This window comes from Tursiops truncatus, chromosome 20, assembly GCF_011762595.2.
Source record: "Tursiops truncatus isolate mTurTru1 chromosome 20, mTurTru1.mat.Y, whole genome shotgun sequence".
Classification (NCBI taxonomy): Eukaryota; Metazoa; Chordata; class Mammalia; order Artiodactyla; family Delphinidae; genus Tursiops; species Tursiops truncatus.
This window is the reverse complement of record NC_047053.1, coordinates 20,530,423-20,553,174: the sequence shown is the minus strand read 5'-3', so window position 1 is coordinate 20,553,174 and position 22,752 is coordinate 20,530,423. Positions and strand designations below refer to the sequence as shown.

Genomic DNA, 22,752 nt, shown 5'->3' with positions numbered 1-22,752 from the left:
TTCGTAAATTTTAAAAATTCAAACAGATAATTATTACTTACTGAATAGGAAAATATCTTTAAGAATGATAGTATTTGAATCTGGTGAGAATGATTTGAGGCTGGAACTCTTAACATCACTTGGTGAGAGTAAAAACTGATGCACCCTCTCAAAAGGAGTTCGAAAGTAAGGTAGTGAAAGACCTTTAGTTATGTTCATAGCATTTAACTTAGTACTCCCATTTCTAGGAATTTGTTCCAAGAAAATAATTACAAATGCAAATATAGGTTTATGTTAAGAATAGCTACCGAAGTGTTTTTTATAAGTATGAAATTAAAGGCAATCTAAATCTCCAACAATATAGAGCTGATTGATGAGTTATGATATATCCATACAATGGCATGTAATGAAATTATTTAAGATCAAGCTTTCTATGAGTGAACCTGCCTCTGTGACCTTCCCAGCCAGAACAGGAAGTTGTAAAATGATGTCTAGGACCTGGATATACAGGAAGAAGCCTGAGTTTGTATGTGCATATATGCAGGAATGAGACAAATGTTAAATTAATAATTATTCAAGTAAAAAGGAATCCTCTTTAAGAATATTAAACGGTATGCAATAGTAATATAATGCTCAGAAAGGAGAAAAACACAAAAATATCCATAGCTGAATCCCAACTTTGTTAAATAGATATTTATATGGAGGGATAGAAGAAAGACTGGAAGGGGAACTTCCCTGGTGGCGCAGTGGTTAAGAATCTGCCTGCCAATACAGGGGATGCGGGTTCGATCCCTGGTCCGGGCAGATCCCACATGCCGCGGAGCAACTAAGCCCGTGCACCACAACTATTGAGCCTGTGCTCTAGAGCCCGTGAAACACAACTACTGAAGCCCGCGCGCCTAGAGCCCGTGCTCCGCAACAAGAGAAGCCACCGCACTGAGAAGCCCACGCACCGCAATGAAGAGTAGCCCCCGCTCACAGCAACTAGAGAAAGCCCTTGCGCAGCAATGAAGACCCAATGCAGGCCCAGAAAATAATTAATTAATTTAAAAATAAATAAAATACTTTATAGAAAAAAGACTGGAAGGATACACATGGCAGTGATAGTAGTGGTTATCTGGAGGGGTGATTACAGGTTGTTGGGATTTTTTTCATCTTTACATATTTCTAAAATTTTCCACATTTCTCCATAAGCCCCTGTTACTTATAAAAATTGTTGTAAAACATGCATAAAATAAAATTTACCATTTTAACTGTTTTAAAGTATGCAGTTCAGTGGCATTAAGCACATAAACACCGTTGTGCAACCAGCACCACAATCCATCCACAGAACTTTTTTCACCTTGCAAAACTGAAACTCTATCCCATCAAACAATTCCTTATTTCCTCCTCCCCCGCCCCTGGCAACCATCATTCTACTTTCTGTTTCTATGAGTTTGACTGTTTTCGAAATCACATATACATGGAATCATACAGTATTTGTCTTGTTGTGACTGGCTTATTTCACTTAACATAGTGTCCTCGAGGTTTCTCCATGTTGTAGCATGTGTCAGAATTTCCTGCCTTTTTAAGGCCAAACAATACTCCACTGTATAGATGGACACCACATTTTGTTTCTCCATTCATCCGTCGATAGACACTTGGGATGCTTCCACCTTTTAGCTGTCGTAAATTATGCGGCTGTGCCTCTGTTACTTTTATCATCAGAAAATAAATGTAAAAATATAACCAGGCCACCTCCACATGCACGGAACGCCCAGTCTAAGGTGGTAACTGACACTTCCTTACCTCCACCCCCTTGAACCAAGGCTGAAAACTGTTTCCTACCCAGAACCAGGGCCTCTTCCTTCCCTCGATGCTCTCGCTTGTCCTCCCCAGACAGAGCGTCGATGATGGCCTGGAGCAGGTTGCAGACGGTCAGAGGCAGCTCTTCATTCTCCACGGCCATGAGGCTGCAGATTCGGTCTATCCGGACTGCATGGAGAATCGCTGTGGCCTAGACGCCCCCAGCAAGGAGCACAGTCAGCTGTCTGCCCTCCCCTTCCAGCTGCCATGCAGGTTAGGGAGTGGGTGATAGCTGCCCTGTGCAGGAGGGACAGAAGATCAGGCAGCCAATGCCTCATGGGACCCGTGGCCTGGGAAGGCCCTTGACACAAGCCATGCCCCTTTCCAGAGGTGTAGAGCTGCTCCATCCAATACAGTAGCCACTCGCCACAGGGGAGGCATTGAACACGTGTAATGCAGCGAGTTCACATTGAGATGTGCTTGTGAGGTAAAATGCACACTGGGTTTTGAAGAGTTAATATGAAAAACTGTAAACTATCATAACCTTTGCATTCAGCTCTTCCGCATAAACCACTTTCAAGAAACTTATCTTTGTTTAGTCAGACCCATTCCCAGCTCAAAGAAAAAATAAAAGGATCAATCTCTGTTGAATCTGGGGCCATACAACCAAGGTTGAGGGGAGACACTTTAGACGTTGTATCAGGGTCTATCCATGCCAGCCACGCCCTGCCCACAGGTCAATGCCAGGTCCTCAGACTGGCAGCCCTCCATGCCATGAACCCTGGCCCTGCCCTCACCCTAGCTCGGTGGCCACTACACATGCCCGACAGGGTCCGTACTGCAGCCAACATCAGCTCAGGCCTCTTAGTGTCCAAAAGCTGCCGCAACAGGGCCACACCGTTGTTCTGGAAGATCCTCTCAGCCCCTGCTTCCTCACGGCTGAGAACAATGAGGTTGTTGGCCGCCTGAAGGAGGGAGGAAACAATGAAGGTCATGAGGGAAGTCTGGCTGCAGAGGCCTTGGCCATGAGCCAAGTGCAGGGGCTGGTGCAAGGACTAGGTCTTCAAAACATCTTTATATTCTTTTGCCCTATAATCCTACTCATGGGAACATAGCCCAAGAATATAATTCAAAACAAGAAACAGAGTAACTTGCAATAAAGACCAACTGGATGAAATATATTGCAGCCATTAAAGTCATGAATGAAAAGACTCAGAAGAAGCTTGGAAAAAACATTCGTAAGCAGAAACAGAATCACAGGTTCACTCTGATTGCACTTATGGTGAAATAAACCTGTGTATATATGCTTGTGGATAAGGACTTTAAAAAGGTAGGGAAATGTTAAATTAATTAAACAAGGAGGTGGCTTCAATGCCTAAGCAACTAAGTAAGCAAACCCAAACCACACTTGGCTGTACAGCAGAAATTAACACATTGCAAATCAACTATAATTCAATTTAAAAAAACACAAAACAAAGCAAAACCTAACCCTGTATTGCCTCAAGTTTAAGAAATCGAACCTTAAGGATGACCAGTCACAAACAGCTAATGAGCCTTTCCCAAATAATGCAACTGCTTCAGCTATAGCCAGTCAAATAATTCCCTTGTTTTGCTTCCACCTGTTTTCTATAAACGTCTTTTTCCTAGCTCCTGTCGGTGGAGTACCCCAACCACTTCTGTTTTCGCGCTGCCCAATTCAAACAGATTTTGCTCAAATAAATTCTTAGAATTTTTATATGTCTCAGTTTATCTTCTAACAGAAGTGAAGTGATTTCACATGGGAAATTATTTTTCCATGAAAAATGTTCTTCGGGGCTTCCCTGGTGGCGCAGTGGTTGAGAATCCGCCTGCCAATGCAGGGGACACGGGTTCATGCCCCAGCCCAGGAGGATCCCACATGCTGCGAGAGGCCACAGCAGTGAGAGGCCCGCGTACTGAAAAAAAAAAAAAAAAAAAGTTCTTCGAATATGGTTTTGGCATTGTTTGTTCGTTTATCTGTTTAGGGAGATCTGAAGTTGCAGGGGGTTCTCAGGAAGGTTGAAGGTTGTGGGCAGACAGAGCACAAGATGGGATTTGAAAGCCCTGGGTTTGAGTGCTGATTCTGCCACATGCTAGCTGTGTGACCTTGGGCAAGTCATAGCACCTCTCTGGGCCCCAGATTCCTGTCTGTAAAAATAGACAGTTGAGCTGGGTTTTCAAGTGTCTTCCTACCCTAAAGCCTTCCTCCTTGAGGATGTATATACAGTCATCCCTCAGTATCCGCAGGGGATTTTTTCCAGGACCCCCACGGATAACAAAATCCACGTATGCTCAAGTCCCTTATATAAAATGGCATAGTACATTCGGCCCTCCTTAACCACAGGCAACCAACTGAGGATCGAAATTCCTTAAAAGGCCCCAGATCTGGAGAGGAGGCCTTGAACAGGCCCTGAGACCCTGGGGTTGGGCAAAGAACTCATGAGGCAGGAAAAGGAGGAGGTAGACAAATAGGTAGGGAGGCTGATTAGAGAATCCCAGGCAAGCATGAGCTGAACCATCATCGCTCTGTCAGTCAAGGACTTTGTACTTCTCGAACTACTTTCATCTATAACAACTTAAGTCCTCATAAGAGTTTGCTATAAAAGATAGCTGCATATTATATGGACTTATTGACCATTAAACTAACAAAAATTCCCCAGGCGTTGTCTGCCAAGTTCTTATACATATTCAGATATTCTTTTTTTTTTTCTCTGAAGGACTAGAAACGTTTTATTTTATAAAATTTATTTAATTAATTAATTTATTTGGTTGCACCGGGTCTTAGTTGAGGCACATGGGCTCCTTAGTTGTGGCATGCGAACTCTTTTAGTTGTGGCACGCATGTGGGATCTAGTTCCCTGTCCAGGGATTGAACCCGGGCACCTTGCATTGGGAGCACAGTCTTAACTACTGGACCACTAGGGAAGTCCCTAGGAACATTTTAAAAATGCAGCAAATTTGGCTAAGAGGATGGTATTCTGAATAAAGATTTTCATATTTCAGAATGACTTGTTGCAATGATTTGAAATGGAATAAAACATTATTTTAATGTGTCATTGTTTCTCAGGGCCAAAAGTAGGGTGAGGCAAGAAAGACACCTTGGGTGCAAAATTTACGGGGCACCAAAAACCTCTGTAATCAAGATAAATGCAATGCATTTAATAAATTTAATAAATTTGTATGTAATATGTAAATAAGTTTAATAAATTTGTAAATGCAATGCATTTAATAAATTTGTATTTAATGCAATGTTTTAAAATATCAAAATCAATTTTGTTTAGTTTCTCCAAGGAGCCTCCTCCCTGGCCTGCAACCTGTCGGCGACAGACACAGGAGCAGAGTCTGCAGTGGAAGTGCAGTTACCTGGCAGGTCCCAAGACCACCCGCTGCCGGCCCAGCACCCACCTTCTCCAGCTTATCAGCTTTACTGTTTCCATCCAGGAGAATCTCAAACATCTTCTGTACCCTCGAGTCTGTGGAGAACTGCACACGGAGCTGAGGAGAGAGGAGGGAGTGGGGAAGAAGGCAGGCAGGGGTCCCCGTCATTCCAGTTGGCTCCACATAAAGTTCATCTCAATTAATAGCTTCCTGTCTCCCTCCATCATTCATTCATTCAACAAACATTTACTGAACAACTACTATGAGTCAGACACTGTATAGAATGGAGAACAAAGTCAAGTCCTTGCCCCACAAAGCTGACAGTCTGGTTATATTCGCCATCCCATTTGGTCTTCACAAGTCTTGGAAGGCAAAGGATCATCACCCCAGTTTTGAAGTCTAGTAAACAATTAGCTATTAGACATTTTAATATGGGCTAAAGGGCTTCCCTGGTGGCGCAATGGTTGAGAATCTGCCTGCCAATGCAGGGGACACGGGGGTCAAGCCCTGGTCCGGGAAGATCCCACATGGCGCGGATCAACTAAGCCCGTGCGCCACAACTACTGAGCCTGCGCTCTAGAGCCCGTGAGCCACAACTGCTGAAGCCCGTGCACCTAGAGCCCATGCTCCGCGACAAGAGAAGCCACCGCAGTGAGAAGCCCGCGCACTGCAATGAAGAGTAGCCCCTGCTCACCGCAACAAGAGAAAGCCCGCGTGCAGCAACAAAGACCCAACGCAGCCAAAAATAAATAAATAAAATAAAATTTTAAAAATATATACGGGCTAAAACAGAAATATATCTCCAGGATCGTAAACCTGAAGCCGTTTCTAAGTACCTTTTCAAGCAAATTAAAACCATTATTTTTGAATGTCTCATCCCTCACTCTCCCAACCCCAGTGCTCTGAAGCTTTCATAAAGCGACCTAACAGATCCATCATCCCCCATCTTGCCAGCTCCATCTGCACCTCCCACTGCTTTTTTCTGCTGGTCTACAGTGCCACCTATTTCCATCACTCCTTAGTCTGTATTTTCTCAGCCCTTGAGTCTGCACTCTGGACAGTACGACATGGTCCCACCATGGGACTGCCCCAGGCACAAAGAAGTTACTGTGTCTTGGAGCAAGGAGCTGCGTGATCAGTTACCTTCCCGCTCTTACAGTGGGGAAAGCAACACCCCAAGGGGTCCCTCAGAAAATCGGTAGCTAAGCCAGTATTAGGGTGCAGGATTCCTCATCTCTGGTCCAAGTTCTCCCGACCCCACTCCACTTTCCTAGAAAAGATTCCCTGTTCCTACTGGTTCCTGGCTGTCCTCCATCCCCAGCAATGCCCTTCCCCCAGGTCCTAGGTTTCTCCTGGCTGCCTTTGTCCCCCCAGAGAGGAAGATCATGGTGCAGACATACTGAGTTGCAGTTTTTTAAAAAGCCTCCAACTGGAATTTAAAAGACTGATGTTCTAGTCCTGGCTGGCTTGCACCCTCGAACAAGCATCACGGCATCTCTGATCACTCATCCAAGGATGTGGAGGTAGGCCAGCCCTGCCTGATGTCCCGCTCCCCTAACTGGTCCCTACTAGGAATGGGGAGAGGCAGCCAAGGATTATGCGCAGGGGTCCGGCTCACCTTCTCCTGGATGCTGGTGTTGAGCCTCCTCAGCGTCTCCTGGAAGTTTTGGTTCCGTGGCTCCAGGGTGGCACAGCATTGCACATCCTTGAAGGCCTGGGCCAACTTCCCCAGGTGCTCCAGTGCCTGGCATCGCCGATACAGAGCCTTGATGTCCGAGGAGTTGATGTCGATGGCTAGCAAGGGGGACAGGCAAGGCCTCAGGGGGCCGGGCTACAGACCACCTTCCCCTCCCCCACCGCTGCCCCCAACTGCAGGGCTTCTGTGCCTTCCTTGGAGAGTATGCATCCATGTAGACTATCTGGTCCAAGCCTCCCCTTTGTTAGGGAAGCGGTAAGAATTACAGTCTCAGGGTTGGAAGGGAGCTTAAGGGTCATCTTGTCTAATTCCTGACTCTCCAGTCTCGGCTCAGTGATCCCTGCCAAAGGCTCATCCAGCTGGTGCTTGCATACCTCCAGCAGTCCGGGAGCTCCTTCCTTCTCAAGGCAGACAGCTCCTTTGGAGAGCCCTTCCCTCCTCCCACCTGAAACATATCTTCCTGTAACTTTGCCCTTTTGTCTTGAGTCTAGCCCTGGAACACGTGAGATGAAATCCAATCCTTCTTCCGTGTGACAGCCTTTTAGGTATTTGAAGGCAGCTCCCTGTCCTACCTGGGAGTTCCTTCTCTGAGCTAAATATTGCCACTTCCCTGCTCTTCACAGGACGTGTTTCCATTCCCCTTTCCAGCTGGGTCCCTCCCTTCTGAACTCACTCAGACTATCTCTGTTTCTCCTAAAAAAAAGTGACCAAATCAAACCCCAACACGGACCTATGCAGAGGAGAATCCCCTTCATTCTGCATATTATAGCCCTAAAAATGCAGCCAGGAGAAGTGTTCCCATTTTGATCGTGCTCTTAAGCCTAAGTTCTCTCAGAAGTTGAGGCACTCCATGGCCAGCGTTGACGTATGTTTATTCCTCCTAGTGTCTGTGGAATGAAATAGTGCCTCCGTCTTCCCCTCAGGAAGCCCGGTCCCCACAGAGTGGACCAGGCTGATGCCCTGGTTATGGGAACCAGCCCTCTCCCCCCGCCATCCCATATGAACATATCCAAACTTCCAACAAACTGGCTGTGTCCTTACCGTGACAAAAGGATTTCTGGAAGCAACCTTCTAAGCAAAGAAGCTGCCCCAGCATATTTAACATGTAAAACCGTGACTTAGGGATGGCTTTTCTGGAGCTCTCCTTTCACATAAGGATGGTACATCTGAAGCCCCACCTACAATGCCCAGGATGGCGTTTATACAATTGGTCATCCCTGCGAGTGTCGAGAGCATCTAGACTAAACAGGGATGCAGAAGGGGAGGGAAGGAGGGCAAGGCCCGAGTGAGGGGGGCTCACCTCTTGAGGCATCTGAAGCCGCCTGAACATAGCTCTCCTGAGAAACGGGGAAGGAGGAAACTTGGTTAATGTGGGCCCGACACAGTGACAGCCAGAGAGGGTCCCCGAGGTGAGGAGAGAGGGCTCGCTGGCAGCTGCCACTGTCAGAGGCCAGGGGAGCGCCCCTCGCTGGGTATGGAAAAGTGGACGAGCTTTGGCATCAGGCAAACTCGGGTTTGAACCCAGCTCTGCTACTAACTACCTGGAGATCTTGGGGAAGTTACTGAGCCCTCCTCTGAGTCTTGAGTTTGTTATCTGTGATATGGGCATGGAAGCAGCAGCGACCTCATGGTCTGCAGTTGAAATGCCACGAAATAACCTATGAAAGGCCCCTGTCATGATGCCACTTCCCATGAGGCTGCTTCCCGCGGGATGAGAACTATCTCCATGGATGAATTTCTGTCTCCCAGAGGACTGGGTCAGGCAATGGGTACCAGAAAGCAGTGGGAGGCACCCTTCTCCAACCTGAGGGGTCCAGTGAGAGGGCTGGGTTGATAGGCGTGCCCGTCAGGATGAGGGGGCTGCCTCCATACCCCTGCATCCTAGCCCTGGCCCTCAGCTCCCTGCCCCTCTTCATCCCAGACCGTTTTCAGGCCACAGGCTGCCCGGTTCCGATAGAGCGTGGCCAGGAGGGCCTTATCCTTGGTCAGCTTCAGGGCTTGGCTATAGCTCTTTGCTGCGGCCTTGTAGTCCTGGCGCTGGAAATGCCGGTTGCCCTCCTCCTTCAGCTGCACTGCTTCTGCCTCGGCCATCTGCGGGGACAGGATGAGCTCCGTCTGGCCATCCCCTCCCTCCAGACCCGGGGCTGGGCTCCTGGCCTGAGGTCTGGAGCACCAGGTGCCCCATCGACCAGGATGGGAGGTGAGGATGCTGCCTTCAACAGACCCACCCGGAGCACCCGCGAATCCTTTGCCCAGAAGGACATCACAGCATTTGCTCGGAGTGTGGCCCGAGTTGAGAGGGGTCTCAGAGACCCTGTTCCTAGGGAACTCTGCTCAATATTATGTAACAACCTAAATGGGAAAAGAATCTGAAAAAGAATAGATACATGTATATGCAGAACTGAATCACTTTGCTGTACACCTGAAGCTAAGGCAACATTGTTAACCAACTCTACTCCAATATAAAATTAAAAAAAAAAAAATCCCTGCTCCCCCCTCTCTCTCCCTCCCAGCTAGACACACCAAGGGCCTGAATTCTCACTGCAGGCCTTAAAATTTCTGGGTCCCCCTTCTCCCTCCCCAGTCCAAGGAACCCTCCAGGCCAGCTCACTTTCTCACAAGGACAGTGTTCTCGGTCTGGCCTCCCCAGGGTGCTGCTCTGGTGCGTGTGAACCCCCAGCCAGCGTCAGTCTGCCCCTCCTAGCCCCCACCCAGGAGACTTTATCAGCCCTGCTAGTGGCTCCAGACCATATTTGGCCACAGGGGCAGGTGCCCCTGGAGTCTGTCACTGATACTCAGGGCCCTCCCCCTCCCCAGACTGGACAGTCATTACCACGTGGAGGGTCTGACTAACCTCTGCCCCAGCACCCCACTCAGGGGCAGTCCTGGGGGCACAGGCACTCATACCCCAAAGAGTGAGAGAAAGATCCAGAGGGACGGGAACCCCCCCAGCACACCCTCCCTCCCTCGGCATGGCTCTAATGCCGCTTACCCACCTCCATCTCAGATAAACAACCTCCTCGCCCCTCCCCCCCACCACTGCTATTTTGGGAGCAGAGTGACAGCTGAGGGGCTGGCAGACTTGGACACACAGAGCAGCTGCCCAGGTCCCAGACCAACTGGAGACATCCAGAAATGCCCTTCTGGAGGGAGGAGGGAAGAAGAAGGAGGAATGTTCCTTCCCCTCTTCCCCTTGGCCTCAACTCCCCTACCCCTTCCATCTGTTGAAAATGTCCTTGCTTTACAGAAAGACCCATGGACTTGCTATCTCACTTTGGTGGAAGTGGATTGTTTCTTTGTTCCACTCTGCACATCTTCTGTGGTTCCTCCCCGTCTGTATGGAGTGGCTATATTCAGCCTCTCTCTCCCATCAGACTGGGAGCTCCCAGAGGACGGGCTCTGTTCATCCCCCACCAGACTGAAATCTTCTCCCACAGCAAGAGCTGGGGCAACCTGGGAATTCCCTGAAACCAAGAACTGTGCCCCCTAACTGACTGGGACTTGCGGAGTCCCCCTCAGCAGAAGGGGATCTTCCTGGGACAAAAGCTATGTATTCACTAAAAACTGAATCAGGGACTTCCCTGGCAGTCCGGTGGTTAAGACCCCATGCTCCCACTGCAGGGGTCATGGGCTTGATCCTTGTTCGGGGAACTAAGGTCCTGCATGTTGCTCCACGCGGCCAAAAAACAAAAACAAAAACAAAAACCCAAAACTGTGAATCACTATGTCGTGCACCTGAAACTTATGTAATATTGTAAATCAACTATACCTCAATGTTAACATTTTAATTAAATTAAAATTTTTTAATTAAAAAAAGAACAACAATGTATTCATCACCAGAAAGGGTCTCCCCTGGGGCAGGAATTGTTTCTCCTCATCCAACTGAGGGTTCCTAAGAGAAATTTATGAGGTTGTCCCTACTTGGATTTAGAATTCTCCCGCATTTCTGTGTCTCTGAGCCTGGGCTGTGGGCACCCTCCCAGAGGGCAAGGATAGCATCTCATGCAGTTTGTTTTCCCCTGGCACAGAGCCTGGAAGAATGAGTGCCCAATGCATGTTCCTAAATGGATGAATGCATGAAGTCTTTGTGCTGATGCTTTGCTTCACTTCCTCATTCTGTCAACTTCTCCCCTATACTTTCAAACTGAGAAAGATACTGCAGGAAAAAAAGCATAGGTGGGATCACTCACACTAGATTCTGCTCTTAGCTCTGTGACCTTGAAAACACAGCTCTGTGACTTTGGACAAGTTCTACTGCTCTGCTGGACACAAGATCCAGCCCTGATATATGTTTGTTGACTGAATAAACGAATGAATGGATGGGTGAATTCCCTGCCTTCATGGTGTCCCCAACCCCGGGTCCCTTTGTGGGTGGCTCTCTGTAGCAGTGACATAATATGGTAAAGGATCCTGCCATTGGCAGAGAGAGATCCAAGGGACCCTAGATTCAAATCCTGATTCAGTAATTCATTCCACAAGTTGCTTTTTTTTTTTTTTTGCGGTACGCGGGCCTCTCACCGCGGTGGCCTCTCCCGTTGTGGAGCACAGGCTCCGGACGTGCAAGCTCAGCGGCCATGGCTCACGGGCCCAGCCGCTCCGCGGTATGTGGGATCCTCCCAGACTGGGGCACGAACCCGTGTCCCCTGCATCGGCAGGCGGAGTCTCAACCACTGCGCCACCAGGGAAGCCCCCCACAAGCATTTCTTAAGCATTTGCTATGTGCCAGAAACTGTGAATGATTATGGAAGCAGAGAACATTCATGGGGATAAGGATTTGTGTCTATTTTGTTCACTTACATATCCCAAGGGTCTGCAACAGTGCATGGTATGTAATAGGTGCTCAATAATATTTGTTGAATGAATGGATGAAAGACTTCCATGGATCTGTGATTTCTGAAGAATACCAAGGTGTTTTGAAATCAGGAAACATGACATTGTTTCAGAGGTTTCCCTGAGTAAATGATTGAATGAGTTACTGTACATAGAGCTCCTAGAACAGTGTCTGACAAAGACCTTTGTTAAATGATTGAATGGATATTTAAAGCAAGACCTGAAGAATGAGGAACTGTTCCTGTATGTATTCATCAGCTCAGGCTGCCATAGCAAAATACCACAACTTGGTGGCTTAAACAACAAAAAATTTTTATTCTCACAGTGCTGGAGGCTAGAAGCCTCAAGGTGTCATCATTAGGGTTGGTTTCTGGTGAAACTTCACTTCCTGGCTTGTAGACAGCCACCTTCTGCGGTGTATTCACACAGCCTGCTCTCTGTGTGAGAGCAAAGAGAGGTGTGGGGCAGCGGAGGGAGAGCACGCGAGAGCTGTTGTTTCTCCTCTTCTTCTTATAAGGACACCAGTCCTATCAAATTTGGATGCCATCTTTTTGACCTCACGTAACCTTTATTACATCCTCATAGAGTCTATCTCCAAATACAGTCACACTGGGGGTTAGGGCTTTAACATATGAATGGGGGGGGGGTGTGCACAGGTCTGTACCAGTTCCAGAAAACAGCATGGGCAAAAGCACTTGGAAGAACTAAGAAATAGCCAGGAAGATTTGATCTTAAAGTGAGAGGAGTGGCTGGAGAGGTAAGGCTGAGTGCACCATTATAAGGAGTCTGATTTTTTCCTGCCTGTAATGGGAGCCATTGTAGGGTTTTAGGACAGAAAGTAACAGACCAGAGTTTTGGTTTGAAACGTCACTCTGGTTGCTGTGTGGAGAACGCACAGGAGGAGGCAGGGTAGAGACAGGGAGGAAAGTGAAGAGGCTATTGTAGGGACCACGGTTGACTCAGAGCAGAGCGTGGCAGTGGAGATGGAGAGAACAGATTCTAGATAGGTTCATGAGGCAGCATTGGCAGAGCTTGAGACTCCCTGGATGCAGGGGGGAGAGAGAGCGAGAAAGAGAGAGAGAGAGAGATAGAGAGAGAGAGGAACTGACAGGAAGATCCCCGGTTTCCGGTAAGAGCGCTCCTGGTCCGACTCTGCTTTAGTTCCTCATCTGTAACATGGGGTGAAAAGAGTTGTGAGAATTAAATGAGTTACATATGTAAAGCACTTAGAACAATGCCTGATACATTGCTCTACACTGTTGAAAACTGTAGGAATTTTTTGCTTCTGTACGCATCAAGTTGTTTTTTTTGTTTGTTTTTTGTTTTTTTTGCGGTACGCGGGCCTCTCACTCTTGTGGTCTCTCCCGTTGCGGAGCACAGGCTCCGGACGCACAGGCTCAGCGGCCATTGGCTCACGAGCCCAACCGCTCCGCGGCATGTGGGATTTGCCTGAACCGAGACACGAACCCGTGTCCCCCGCCTCGGCAGGCGGACTCTCAACCACTGCGCCACCAGGGAAGCCTCGCATCAAGTATGATTAATTTATTTGATCCATTTATTTGAGGCCAGGCGCGGAGCGACACTTCCCCTCCTCAACACCAGAGGGCGATGTGGCGGATTGCAGCACCACTGGACCACGGGGGCGGCGCTCCGTCCCGCCGGAGTTTTCCCTTCCACGTGGGGACACAGGATGGCGGCGGTGGTGGCGGTGGGTGGGCCTGACTGGGGGCGGGGGCGCCGCGGCTGGGCGCTCGGGCCGGGGTCCCCGAGGCCGGAGGGAGGCGGAAGTTAGGGCCCTTCGGTCCGGGCGGCGTGCATGACGCCCGCCGCGCTTGTCCACACAGGACGAGGCGGCGACGCGCGACGTGCAGCGACTGCTAGTGCAGTTCCAGGATGAGGGTGGGCAGCTGCTGGGCTCCCCATTCGACGTGCCCGTGGACATCACCCCGGACAAGCTGCAGCTCGTGTGCAACGCGCTGCTGGCCCAGGTGAGCGGCGGGCCCGGCGGAGGGCGGGCGGCTCTGCCCTGGTCGGGGACGCAGGGAATCAGGAGACCGAAGGTCTCGGGTACATCCCCACTACTCTCCCACAGGGGTGATAACAACCCGGCGGTGCCGTCTGCCTTGGGGAGGGTCGGAAGATGTGATCAGTGTGAGAGCGCTTTACGCGCCCACCATCGCGAGTTCACCCGCGGAGAGAGACCGCGTTTTGAACGCATTGGGTGCATCGTAACAGTGATTCCTTGTCACAGCTCCTCATTATATTCCTATTGTCATTAATATCCCCATTTTACAGTGCTGCCTGAGTCCATTCAGTTATTTGTCTGGCACTGAGCAGTAGGTGGTAGATTGGGAGTTGGAAGCCAAGTGTCAGATTTAAAACTCATGCTCTCCTAAGCCGGTGTTGATCAGAATGCTGCCCTCTATTGAGGGGTGGGAGGCTGTTTAAAAATGCAATACCTGGACCCCACCCAAGACTTACTACACAGACTCTGGGGTGAAGCAGAGGGTCTACCTTTTTCAGTCAGCTTTTTGGATGCTTCTTACACATTATGCAGCATGGTCTGGTGGTTTAGAAAACGCTGCATAATGCTATATACTAACCCTAATCCTGGACTTTAGTTTTCTTTCTGAAGAACCTGAATTAGGCATTAGCAATAGGACGTTGCGTTAATCACTTAGTTGCTCTGAGCCTCAGTTTTTTTCATCTATCAATATTAATGCCTCCTTCCCAGGGTGGTTGTGAGATTCAGATACAGGATTTTGAAGTGGTGTGTGTCTTGCAGTCGCTCTTCAAGGATTAAAAAGGTCTTGCTGAATGGGGAATGATGGGGGTAACCCAAGCAGGGTGGCTTGAAAAGTAGGAAGCGTTGCCTGCCCACAGCTCACAGAGGGTGGGGGTCCCTGGTGGAGATGGCCTTGCCCATCCTTTGATGGGGGGGTTCTCTTTTCTGTTGTCCTCCAGGAGGATCCCCTGCCACTGGCTTTCTATGTCCATGATGCCGAGATCATCTCGTCTCTGGGGAGGACACTGGAGTCACAGGCGGTGGAGACAGAGAAGGTCCTTGACATCGTCTACCAGCCACAGGCTATCTTCAGGGTTCGTGCTGTGACCCGCTGCACCAGCTCCTTGGAGGGTCACAGCGAGGCAGTCATTTCTGTGGCCTTCAGCCCTACAGGAAAGTAAGGACAGCTGCAGAGTCATGGAGGAGAGTGTGGGTGCAGCTGTTGGCGGGGGTGGGGGGACCCCCAAGTTATGCTCAATGGGGCCTCCGGCTGCCCACCATAGACCCAAGCTTTGGGCTCAGGTTGCAAGTAAGGGACTTCCCCAGTGGAGTTTGGTCCCCAAAGGTCAAGGATGCCTGCCTTGGAAGAGCCCTTCCTGGACTTGACCTCAGGAGATCTGAGCTGCAAGCTCACCTCTGTCCCTTCCTAGCCATGTGACCTGGTCAAGTCATTTAACCTCTCTCTGAGTTAGTTGTTCACCTGAGAAATAGGGTTTATTTGCTTCTCACAATCCTGTGAGGATAGTAAGAAGCTTTAAATCTGGTTTTGACTGTGGCCATTCCATTTAGGAAGGACAAGGAGAGAAATGGCTTCCTGGGGTCTTCTCCCAGATGGCATCCGTGTTATATTTGTCCTTCTCATAAGAGAAAATTCCAGTCCCAGATTCTGTTCCCAGAAGATGATTTACTAGGCAGCAGGAATGTACATGTGCAGTGTTTCCGGTGTGCCCCACCCCTTGTCCTCACTGCAGAGGTCAGGTGGCCTCTCTTCTTCCCCAGGTACCTGGCCAGTGGCTCTGGAGACACTACTGTGCGCTTCTGGGATATCAGCACTGAGACACCACATTTCACATGCCAGGGTCAGTACCCAGTTACCCACTTAGGGGGTTTTAACGCAGTGGCGGGTGGCTGATTCACTCAGCTCTTTAGTTCCTGAGGAGGAGAGGAGGCCCAGAGCACATTCCAGCCCCTTGACATCCAGTTAGTGGCTGCCTGTTCCTAGGTAGAGACCTTACCCTTGAGCCCTGCCAGCCACTTACAAACAAGCAGAGACTGGACGGAAGAGTCAGCGTGGGGTTGTGGGCAGGGGCTAACTGCCTGGTAGCAAGGAGAACCAGGCTTAAATCCAGTCTCTGCCATAGTGGTTCTCAAACTAGAACGTGCATCAGAATCACCTGGAGGGCTTGTTAAAATATAGATTTCTGGGTCCCACCCCCAGAATTTTGTCTCCTTAGGTCTGGGGTGTGACCTGAAATTTGCGTTTCAAGTTCCCAGGCATTGCTGATGCTGCTGGCCTGGGGACCTCACACTAGCTGGGTGATCTTGTAGGTAGGCCTTGCTTCCTTTCTAAGCTTTAGTTTTCTCATCTGGAGAATGGGGTGATACTTCTTGCTTTGCCCCATACTCTAGAGCTGTCATGAGAATTGTAGGACTGATGTGTGTGGAAGAACTTTATATCACGTAGCACATAAGGAACTACTAGAAAGTGGCAGTGTTATCTGTGCGGCGATGCATGGCCCTAGCACTTGGGAAGGATTCTCCCTTTGCCTAGGAAGCCTCATCTCTTCTGTTCGATCGTTCAATTATTCAGCAGCTAGCTAAGGAGTTTCTGCAGGGTGCCAGGCGTTGCTAGGCAACAGGGATAAAGAAAGGTGTGGTCCCCCTTTCTCCCCCACTGCTTTCTTAGGACACAGACACTGGGTCCTTAGCATATCCTGGTCCCCAGACGGCAAGAAGCTGGCTTCAGGCTGCAAGAATGGCCAGGTAGATGGTCAGGGTAATTAGGCAGGGATTCTGGGGCTCCCTTCCTGCGAGATGGGTCAGAATCAGGTTCTGGGGTCTTCGGGGAGGGGTGAGCAGGGGCGATGGGCGGGGGACCCTTGGTGGGACCAGGGGAAGGGTGGGGAGGGTTATTTTCGATGAGCTGCTGTCCTTCAGATTCTCCTGTGGGACCCAAGCACAGGGAAGCAAGTGGGCAGGACCCTTGCCGGCCACAGCAAGTGGATCACAGCCCTGAGCTGGGAGCCCCTCCATGCGTGAGTGACACTGACAGCTGGGTGATTGAGGAGCCAGGGCTTCAAAGCCGTAGCCCTCCCCTGCTTGGTGCAGAGGAGTCTTATGTGAGGGGACAGGGTAGGCAGTCTGACTGGCAGTGACAGCGTGGCAGGCAGTGGGGAAGGTCTTCTGCACCTGTGTTGCGCGGGCGGGGCGGGGGGAGGGCGGTGGTGCTCATCACGGGGCCTGAGAGCCACCTTGCGGCGCAGCCAGATCTTGGGGTCAGGAAGCTGTCGAGACATTATCCCTGGTCTTCGCGCTGGGGATCGGGAGGCAGTGTTGGAAGACAGACGTTGCCAGGTCAGAAGTGAGGGCATGTCCCCCTTTCTTTCCAGCAACCCCGAGTGCCGCTACGTGGCCAGCAGCTCCAAGGACGGCAGCGTGCGGGTCTGGGACACGGCTGCGGGCCGCTGTGAGCGCATCCTCACTGGGCACACACAGTCAGTCACCTGTCTCCGGTGGGGAGGGGACGGGCTTCTCTACTCCGCCTCCCAGGACCGCACCATCAAAGTCTGGAGGGCTCATGATGTAAGAGCTGGGAGAGGCCCGAAACCAGCCTGGGGAAATCTTGGGCCAGGGAGGTTGACCACTGTTTCCTGGGTGGTTGGGGAAGTGCTTCGGGAACAGGGGTCCTATGGTTTGGTGCTGCATTATAGCGGAGGTTCCAGGACCCCTTAGCATGGCCAGGCTCTGGAAATTTCCTGCTGTAGGAAGCCTATTTAGGTTTATCGAACCTGCCGTATCCCAAACTTATTTGACTAGAGCCCTTTTTTGTGACATTTCCCTTCTGTGAAACATATTTCCAGAAACAGTGCTCTGGGCTGGTACCCTTATTTTACAAATGAGGAGAGACTTGAGCCTAGAGGGGTGATTTGATTCAGATCACAGTGAATGAGGGCCCTGCTTCTGAGTCCCACAGTGCCCATCTTCTGGGGCTGATCTGGGGGTGCATGTTCCCAGGGGTGGAGACTGCTCTGTGTGTGTCTGACCTGTCTCCCTTCACCCTAGGGCGTGCTGTGCCGGACTCTGCAAGGCCATGGCCACTGGGTGAACACCATGGCCCTCAGCACCGACTACGCCCTGCGCACGGGGGCCTTTGACCCAGCCGAGGCCTCAGTTAATGCCCAAGACCTCCGAGGGTCCTGTGAGTGAGCGGGAGGTGGGGGCGGGGGGAAGGAGCCAATTCTCAAGCTTAACATGCGAGAGGCGGACCTAGGCTGGGGGGGCGGGTACTTGCACTTTGTGTTGATTTTCTCATCAGCCTTGTTCCTTCTCTCCTTCGATACCTGGACACAGTGCAGGAGTTAAAGGAGAGAGCTCTGAGCCGCTACAGCCTCGTGCGGGTGAGTATCTGCCAGCGCCGCCAGCTCTATGCGCTTCTTCTCCTCGTCCCCAAAACACTGCAGACACTCAGGCCCTTCTCCCTTCTAGCCCCAGCTCAGAACGTACCTTTTCCGGAAAGTTGTTCTGATAATCCTAGTTTACAATCCTAAAAACCATAATGTGCTGGGGATCATTTTATTTCATTTTGTTTTGTTTGCTTATCTGTTTATTTGCAATCCTCAGGTACCTCTCTTTTTTATTTAGTTTCAGTAACACATTCACATGGTCTAAGGTTCAAGGAAAACAAAAAGGAGAATTCCCTGGTGGTCCAGTGGTTAGGACTCGGCGCTCTCACTGCCAAGGGCCCGGGATTCGATCCCTGGTCGGGAACTAAGATCCTGCATGCTGCACGGCATGGCCAAAAGAAAAAAAGAAATTTTTTTAAATGCAGAGAACACAAAGCAGTAGGGGCCATTTTAGATGGTGGAAAGTCTCTCATCTCTGTTGCACCTTCATCCGTGCCTTCTGGAAGCATCCAGTGCTACCAGTGTCTTGTGTCTCCTGCCAGAGAGGTCATATATACACATACACATATATGTGTACACTACACACAGTACAGATACACACGCGTATACAAGCCCACATGTAAAATCCTTCCCTTTTTTTTTTTTTTTTTTTTTTTTGCGGTACGCGGGCCTCTCACTGTTGTGGCCTCTTCCGTTGCGCAGCACAGGCTCCGGACACACAGGCTCAGTGGCCATGGCTCACGGGCCCAGCCGCTCCATGGCATGTGGGATCTTCCCGGACCGGGGCACGAACCCGTGTCCCCTGCATTGGCAGGCGGACTCTCAACCACTGCGCCACCAGGGAAGCCCTCCTTCCCCTTTTTAACACACCACTCTGTACCTTGCTTCTTCTTGTAATTATACGTCATAGAAATGGTCCTGTCCCATGTTCATGAAGTCTCCCTTTGGGGGGAGTAACCAGCCTCCTTTCTGCAGTCCTGGACTCCGTGCTGGTATTGAGCAGTCAGTGGTGTGTTCGCTGCCGAGGTCGGGCTGTCCTCTCTGAGACCATGTGCGCTTTGTGCCTCCCCAGGGCCGGGGCCCAGAGAGGCTGGTATCTGGCTCAGATGACTTCACCCTGTTCCTGTGGTCCCCAGCGGAGAACAAGAAGCCCCTGGCACGGATGACGGGGCACCAGGCCCTCATCAACCAGGTGCTCTTCTCCGCGGACTCACGCGTCATCGCCAGCGCCTCCTTTGACAAGTCTATCAAGCTGTGGGATGGCAGGACGGGCAAGTGAGTGGCGGGTGTGGGGAGGGTAGGAGCGACGCTCTTCCTCCGGAAGGAGCTTGGCTCTGCCACTTCCTAGCTGTGTGGCCCTGGCAAGTGTTTGGGTTTTCTGAGCCTCTTGTTTCCTCTTCTGAATGTGCAGACCCCCTACCTCTCTGTTTTGTTACAAGGATTAAATGAAGTGGTCTGTTTAGCACCATCACTAAGTGGGCACTGAAAATGCTAGTTTCTTTCATATCTAGGGAGAGAAATGATGTTAAAGCTGGCCAAGGGAATTGCCTGGCGGTCCAGTGGTTAGGAGTCTGTGCTCTCACTGCCAGGGATGCGATCCCTGGTCGGGGAGCTAAGATCCTGGAAGCCGCACAGCATGGCCAAAAAAAAAAAAAAGCTGGCCAAGGGCTGAGGATGCAACACAAGTGTAGGTTTGTGGTCCAGTCTTTATCTGGCCCTCCTCAAAGTGAGCCAGTGCATCACCTGGGAGCTTGATGGAAATGCAGAACCTTGGGCCCCATCCCAGACCTTGGGGATCAGATGACCTGCATTTTAAGGTCACCTTTCAAGTCTGAGAAGCACTGCTATGACGAGACACAGTGCCCTTGCAGTTAGTTAGGAGGAGAGGCAGAGGCATGGGCGAGAAAAGGAGCAAGGAAACCGTTGTTGAGGCCGAAGGGGCACCTATGTGTCAGTCTCCGTGTATTTTCACAACACAGCCCTGTGAAATAGATCATTCAGTTTCTTTTGTTTCTTTTTTTTTTTTTTTTTTTTTTGGGCTGCGTTGGGTCTTCGTTGCTGCATGTGGGCTTTCTCTAGTTGTGGTGAGTGGGGGCTACTCTTGGTTGCGGTGCGCGGGCTTCTCGTGTTGCGGAGCATGGGCTCTAGGCGCGCGGGCTTCAGTAGTTGTGGCTCGCAGGCTGTAGAGCGCAGTCTCAGTAGTTGTGGCGCATGAGCTTAGTTGCTCCGCAGCATGTGGGATCTTCCCGGACCAGGGCTCAAACCTGTGTCCCCTGCATTGGCAGGTGGATTCTTAACCACTGCGCCACCAGGGAAGCCCTGGTTTCTTTTTAAGATAAGGAAACTGAGTCTCAGAGAGGCCCAACGACTTGCACCAGCAGACACAGCCAGTCTGTCCCGACCAGGTTCCAGGTGGGCCTGGCCCACTGTTTCTCCATGCCACCTGTCAGCAGGCACCTGTCATGGTGGTTGGGGGAGGGTGGTGTCGTGCAGATGGGCTAAGCAGACGGCTGCATTGGATTCTGAGGCTTGCAAAGTTGAGCAGGTATGGAGGCCTGGCAAGAAGCATTCCAGAAGCAACTCATTTGGAGAAGTTTTACAGCATCGTAGTGACCGATAAAGATTAAATTGGTCTGGGGTGGGGACCAGACAGTGAGATTTTGTAAAAGTTCCCAGGTAAACCTGACACACAGCCAAGGTTGAGAACCACCGCTGTGGGCATAGAGGACCCTTCAGGCGTGTTTGAAGATCTCATATCCATCCTCATCTTCCTTCCCCTGGCCCAGGTACCTGGCCTCCCTGCGTGGCCATGTGGCTGCCGTGTACCAGATTGCATGGTCGGCCGACAGCCGGCTCTTGGTCAGTGGCAGCAGTGACAGCACACTGAAGGTGTGGGATGTGAAGGCCCAGAAGCTGGCCACAGACCTGCCAGGCCATGCGGATGAGGTGCGGCCGACCCTCGTGGGCAAGTGGTTGAGAGGGAATTGAAGCCTGGCCCTCCTCCCCACCCTCCTCACTGTGCCACCGTCCCCCTCCCCCTCCCCCTCCTCCCTTCAGGTATACGCTGTCGACTGGAGTCCAGATGGCCAGAGAGTGGCAAGTGGTGGAAAGGACAAATGCCTCCGGATGTGAGTTTGGGGGAGGTGGCGGCTCTCCTGCCCTTTGTGACCGTCCCCTGTGGTGTAGAGTTCCAAGGGCTCTCCAGGTGCCCACACTGTCCCGAGACAGTAGCCTCCAGCGTGAGGCGGTAGTTCTTAGCACACTGGATTTTGGAGTCCTGTGACCTAGGTCAAATCCTTGTTCTGCCTTTCAGTGTGCAGTCGTGGAGAGCTTGGTCCACGTGTCTCCTGGGACTTACCAGGAGACAGGAGGATCAAAGATAGGTGAATACACTTTGGAACCTGAGGGTTGTGTACTTGTAAAGGATTGCCACTGTTTGTCATTGGACAGCCTTGGTGGGCATCGCAGGGGCCAGGCCCCTGGATGAGGTCCTGGCCGAGGCAGTGGTGGGCGCCTGGCCTAAGTTCGGGTGGCTGGAGCAGGGACAGTAGCCGGGGCAGGGGGAGTAGACCGAGGGGGGACCACAAGCTCTCCCCTTAGTGGGCTTCTGGGATTGTATGGTGCCTCCCTTTCCCGAGGTGGCATCCCCATCCTGTTCCGTCCCTCTCTCCACAGATGGAGGAGATGAGAAATCCCAAGGATCCCCACCTGGACTCAGCCTCTGCCAGCTGTCTGCCCTGATGGAGACCAAAGGCCGGGGTGATGACCTTGAGAATGAGCGTGGCCTGCCGTCCTTGGACAGACCCCAGTAGCGTCCCTCCCCAGAGCAGGAGGTCGAAGGTCGTGGAAGGTTCTCACTGAGCTCAGCCCTTGGCCATCACTTGATAACTCGCTGATGCCAGCACAGGGGAGGCCGAGCGATGACTGGCCCTTACTGCTGCCCCTGCCTCCTTTCCTAAATGCCGTCTATTTAGGGTCAGACCCCAGATTCTGTGACCAAATAAATAACTTATAGTTTGTGTGTTTGGGTTATGATTTCTTGTCCCAGGTTCTCAGGGCTTTACTGAGGACTATGCTAAGTCAGCTTGTCTAGCCCCTCCCTCTGGGCTGCACCAAAACCATGCTGATCAGGAAGTCGCCTTTCCCTTCTTCCCACCGTGCCTACGAGGGAGAGGCCAGCTGAGGCTGGGGAGATGGGCTGAAGCCAGTATGTTAGTGGCCAGAGGATGATGTAAGGCTGTGTTGTCCATTCTGCTGGCACCAGCCACATGAAGATGTTTGCATTAACTAGAATTCGGTCCAGTTAGAAATGCAGTTGTCACACTAGCTCAGGGCTACTTACTGATTTGGACAGCACAGATAGAGGACACTTTGACCATCACAAGGACTTGTGCTGGTCAGTGCTGCTCTGGGGTGCTTTCCTCGGCCTCAGACAGCCCTGCTGGGCTCTCGCAGCACAGAGAGGAAGGCAGCGGCTGTCCCGGAGGGTTCCCTCTAACAGGCCGTGCAGTGGTGGGAGCTCTGGAGGAAGTGGGGGTGGTGTAATGGGGAGGATGGTTCTCTGCCCCGTGAAGACTCACATAGTGAAGGGAATCCCCACCAGGACATCCTCAAACCTTTGGTGGAGATCTTGCCCTCCGTGCGTCTTGCGTCCACTT

At 51.0% G+C, this 22,752-nt stretch overlaps 2 protein-coding genes and 1 long non-coding RNA gene across 9 annotated transcripts in view; 2 read left to right on the top strand and 1 right to left on the bottom strand.

Annotated features, from left to right (window-relative positions):
• Positions 1-9,595, bottom strand: part of UNC45B (unc-45 myosin chaperone B) — a 29,939-nt gene extending 20,344 nt beyond the window's left edge. Inside the window, exons 1-7 of the mRNA XM_019945514.3 lie at positions 9,468-9,595; positions 8,780-8,947; positions 8,157-8,193; positions 6,779-6,954; positions 5,188-5,277; positions 2,562-2,729; positions 1,807-1,975 (exon numbers count right to left, since the gene is read on the bottom strand). Coding sequence (XP_019801073.1) covers positions 1,807-1,975; positions 2,562-2,729; positions 5,188-5,277; positions 6,779-6,954; positions 8,157-8,193; positions 8,780-8,947 — 808 coding nt within the window. The 5' untranslated portion in view covers positions 9,468-9,595. The remainder of the gene's footprint in view (positions 1-1,806; positions 1,976-2,561; positions 2,730-5,187; positions 5,278-6,778; positions 6,955-8,156; positions 8,194-8,779; positions 8,948-9,467) is intronic.
• Positions 1-12,305, top strand: part of LOC141277389 (uncharacterized) — a 37,854-nt gene extending 25,549 nt beyond the window's left edge. Inside the window, exon 3 of the long non-coding RNA XR_012328709.1 lies at positions 5,064-12,305. This is a non-coding gene — a long non-coding RNA (uncharacterized lncRNA). The remainder of the gene's footprint in view (positions 1-5,063) is intronic.
• Positions 12,306-13,262: 957 nt separating this feature from the next.
• On the top strand, positions 13,263-22,113 carry NLE1 (notchless homolog 1). Of its 7 annotated transcripts, none has more exons than XM_033847184.2 (14): positions 13,263-13,394; positions 13,531-13,674; positions 14,651-14,868; positions 15,471-15,550; positions 16,378-16,454; positions 16,629-16,726; positions 17,081-17,273; positions 17,754-17,889; positions 18,042-18,088; positions 19,167-19,369; positions 20,881-21,040; positions 21,152-21,222; positions 21,408-21,477; positions 21,770-22,113. In XM_033847184.2, exons 1-13 carry the CDS (start codon positions 13,377-13,379, stop codon positions 21,475-21,477), a joined length of 1,515 nt encoding a protein of 504 aa, XP_033703075.1. In that variant the 5' UTR covers positions 13,263-13,376; the 3' UTR covers positions 21,770-22,113. The 7 variants fall into 7 exon arrangements, with proteins under 7 accessions (XP_033703075.1, XP_033703074.1, XP_033703080.1 ...); XM_033847183.2 differs by having other exon boundaries at positions 15,450-15,550; XM_033847185.2 differs by lacking the exon at positions 21,408-21,477 and having other exon boundaries at positions 13,264-13,394; positions 15,450-15,550.
• The last annotated feature ends 639 nt before the right edge of the window (positions 22,114-22,752 follow it).

Coding starts and splice junctions, on each gene's coding strand:
- NLE1 (XM_033847183.2), top strand. Junction 16,727..17,080: donor AGCTGGGAGCCCCTCCATGC/GTGAGTGACACT, acceptor CTTTCTTTCCAG/CAACCCCGAGTGCCGCTACG. Junction 21,041..21,151: donor TGCCAGGCCATGCGGATGAG/GTGCGGCCGACC, acceptor TCCTCCCTTCAG/GTATACGCTGTCGACTGGAG.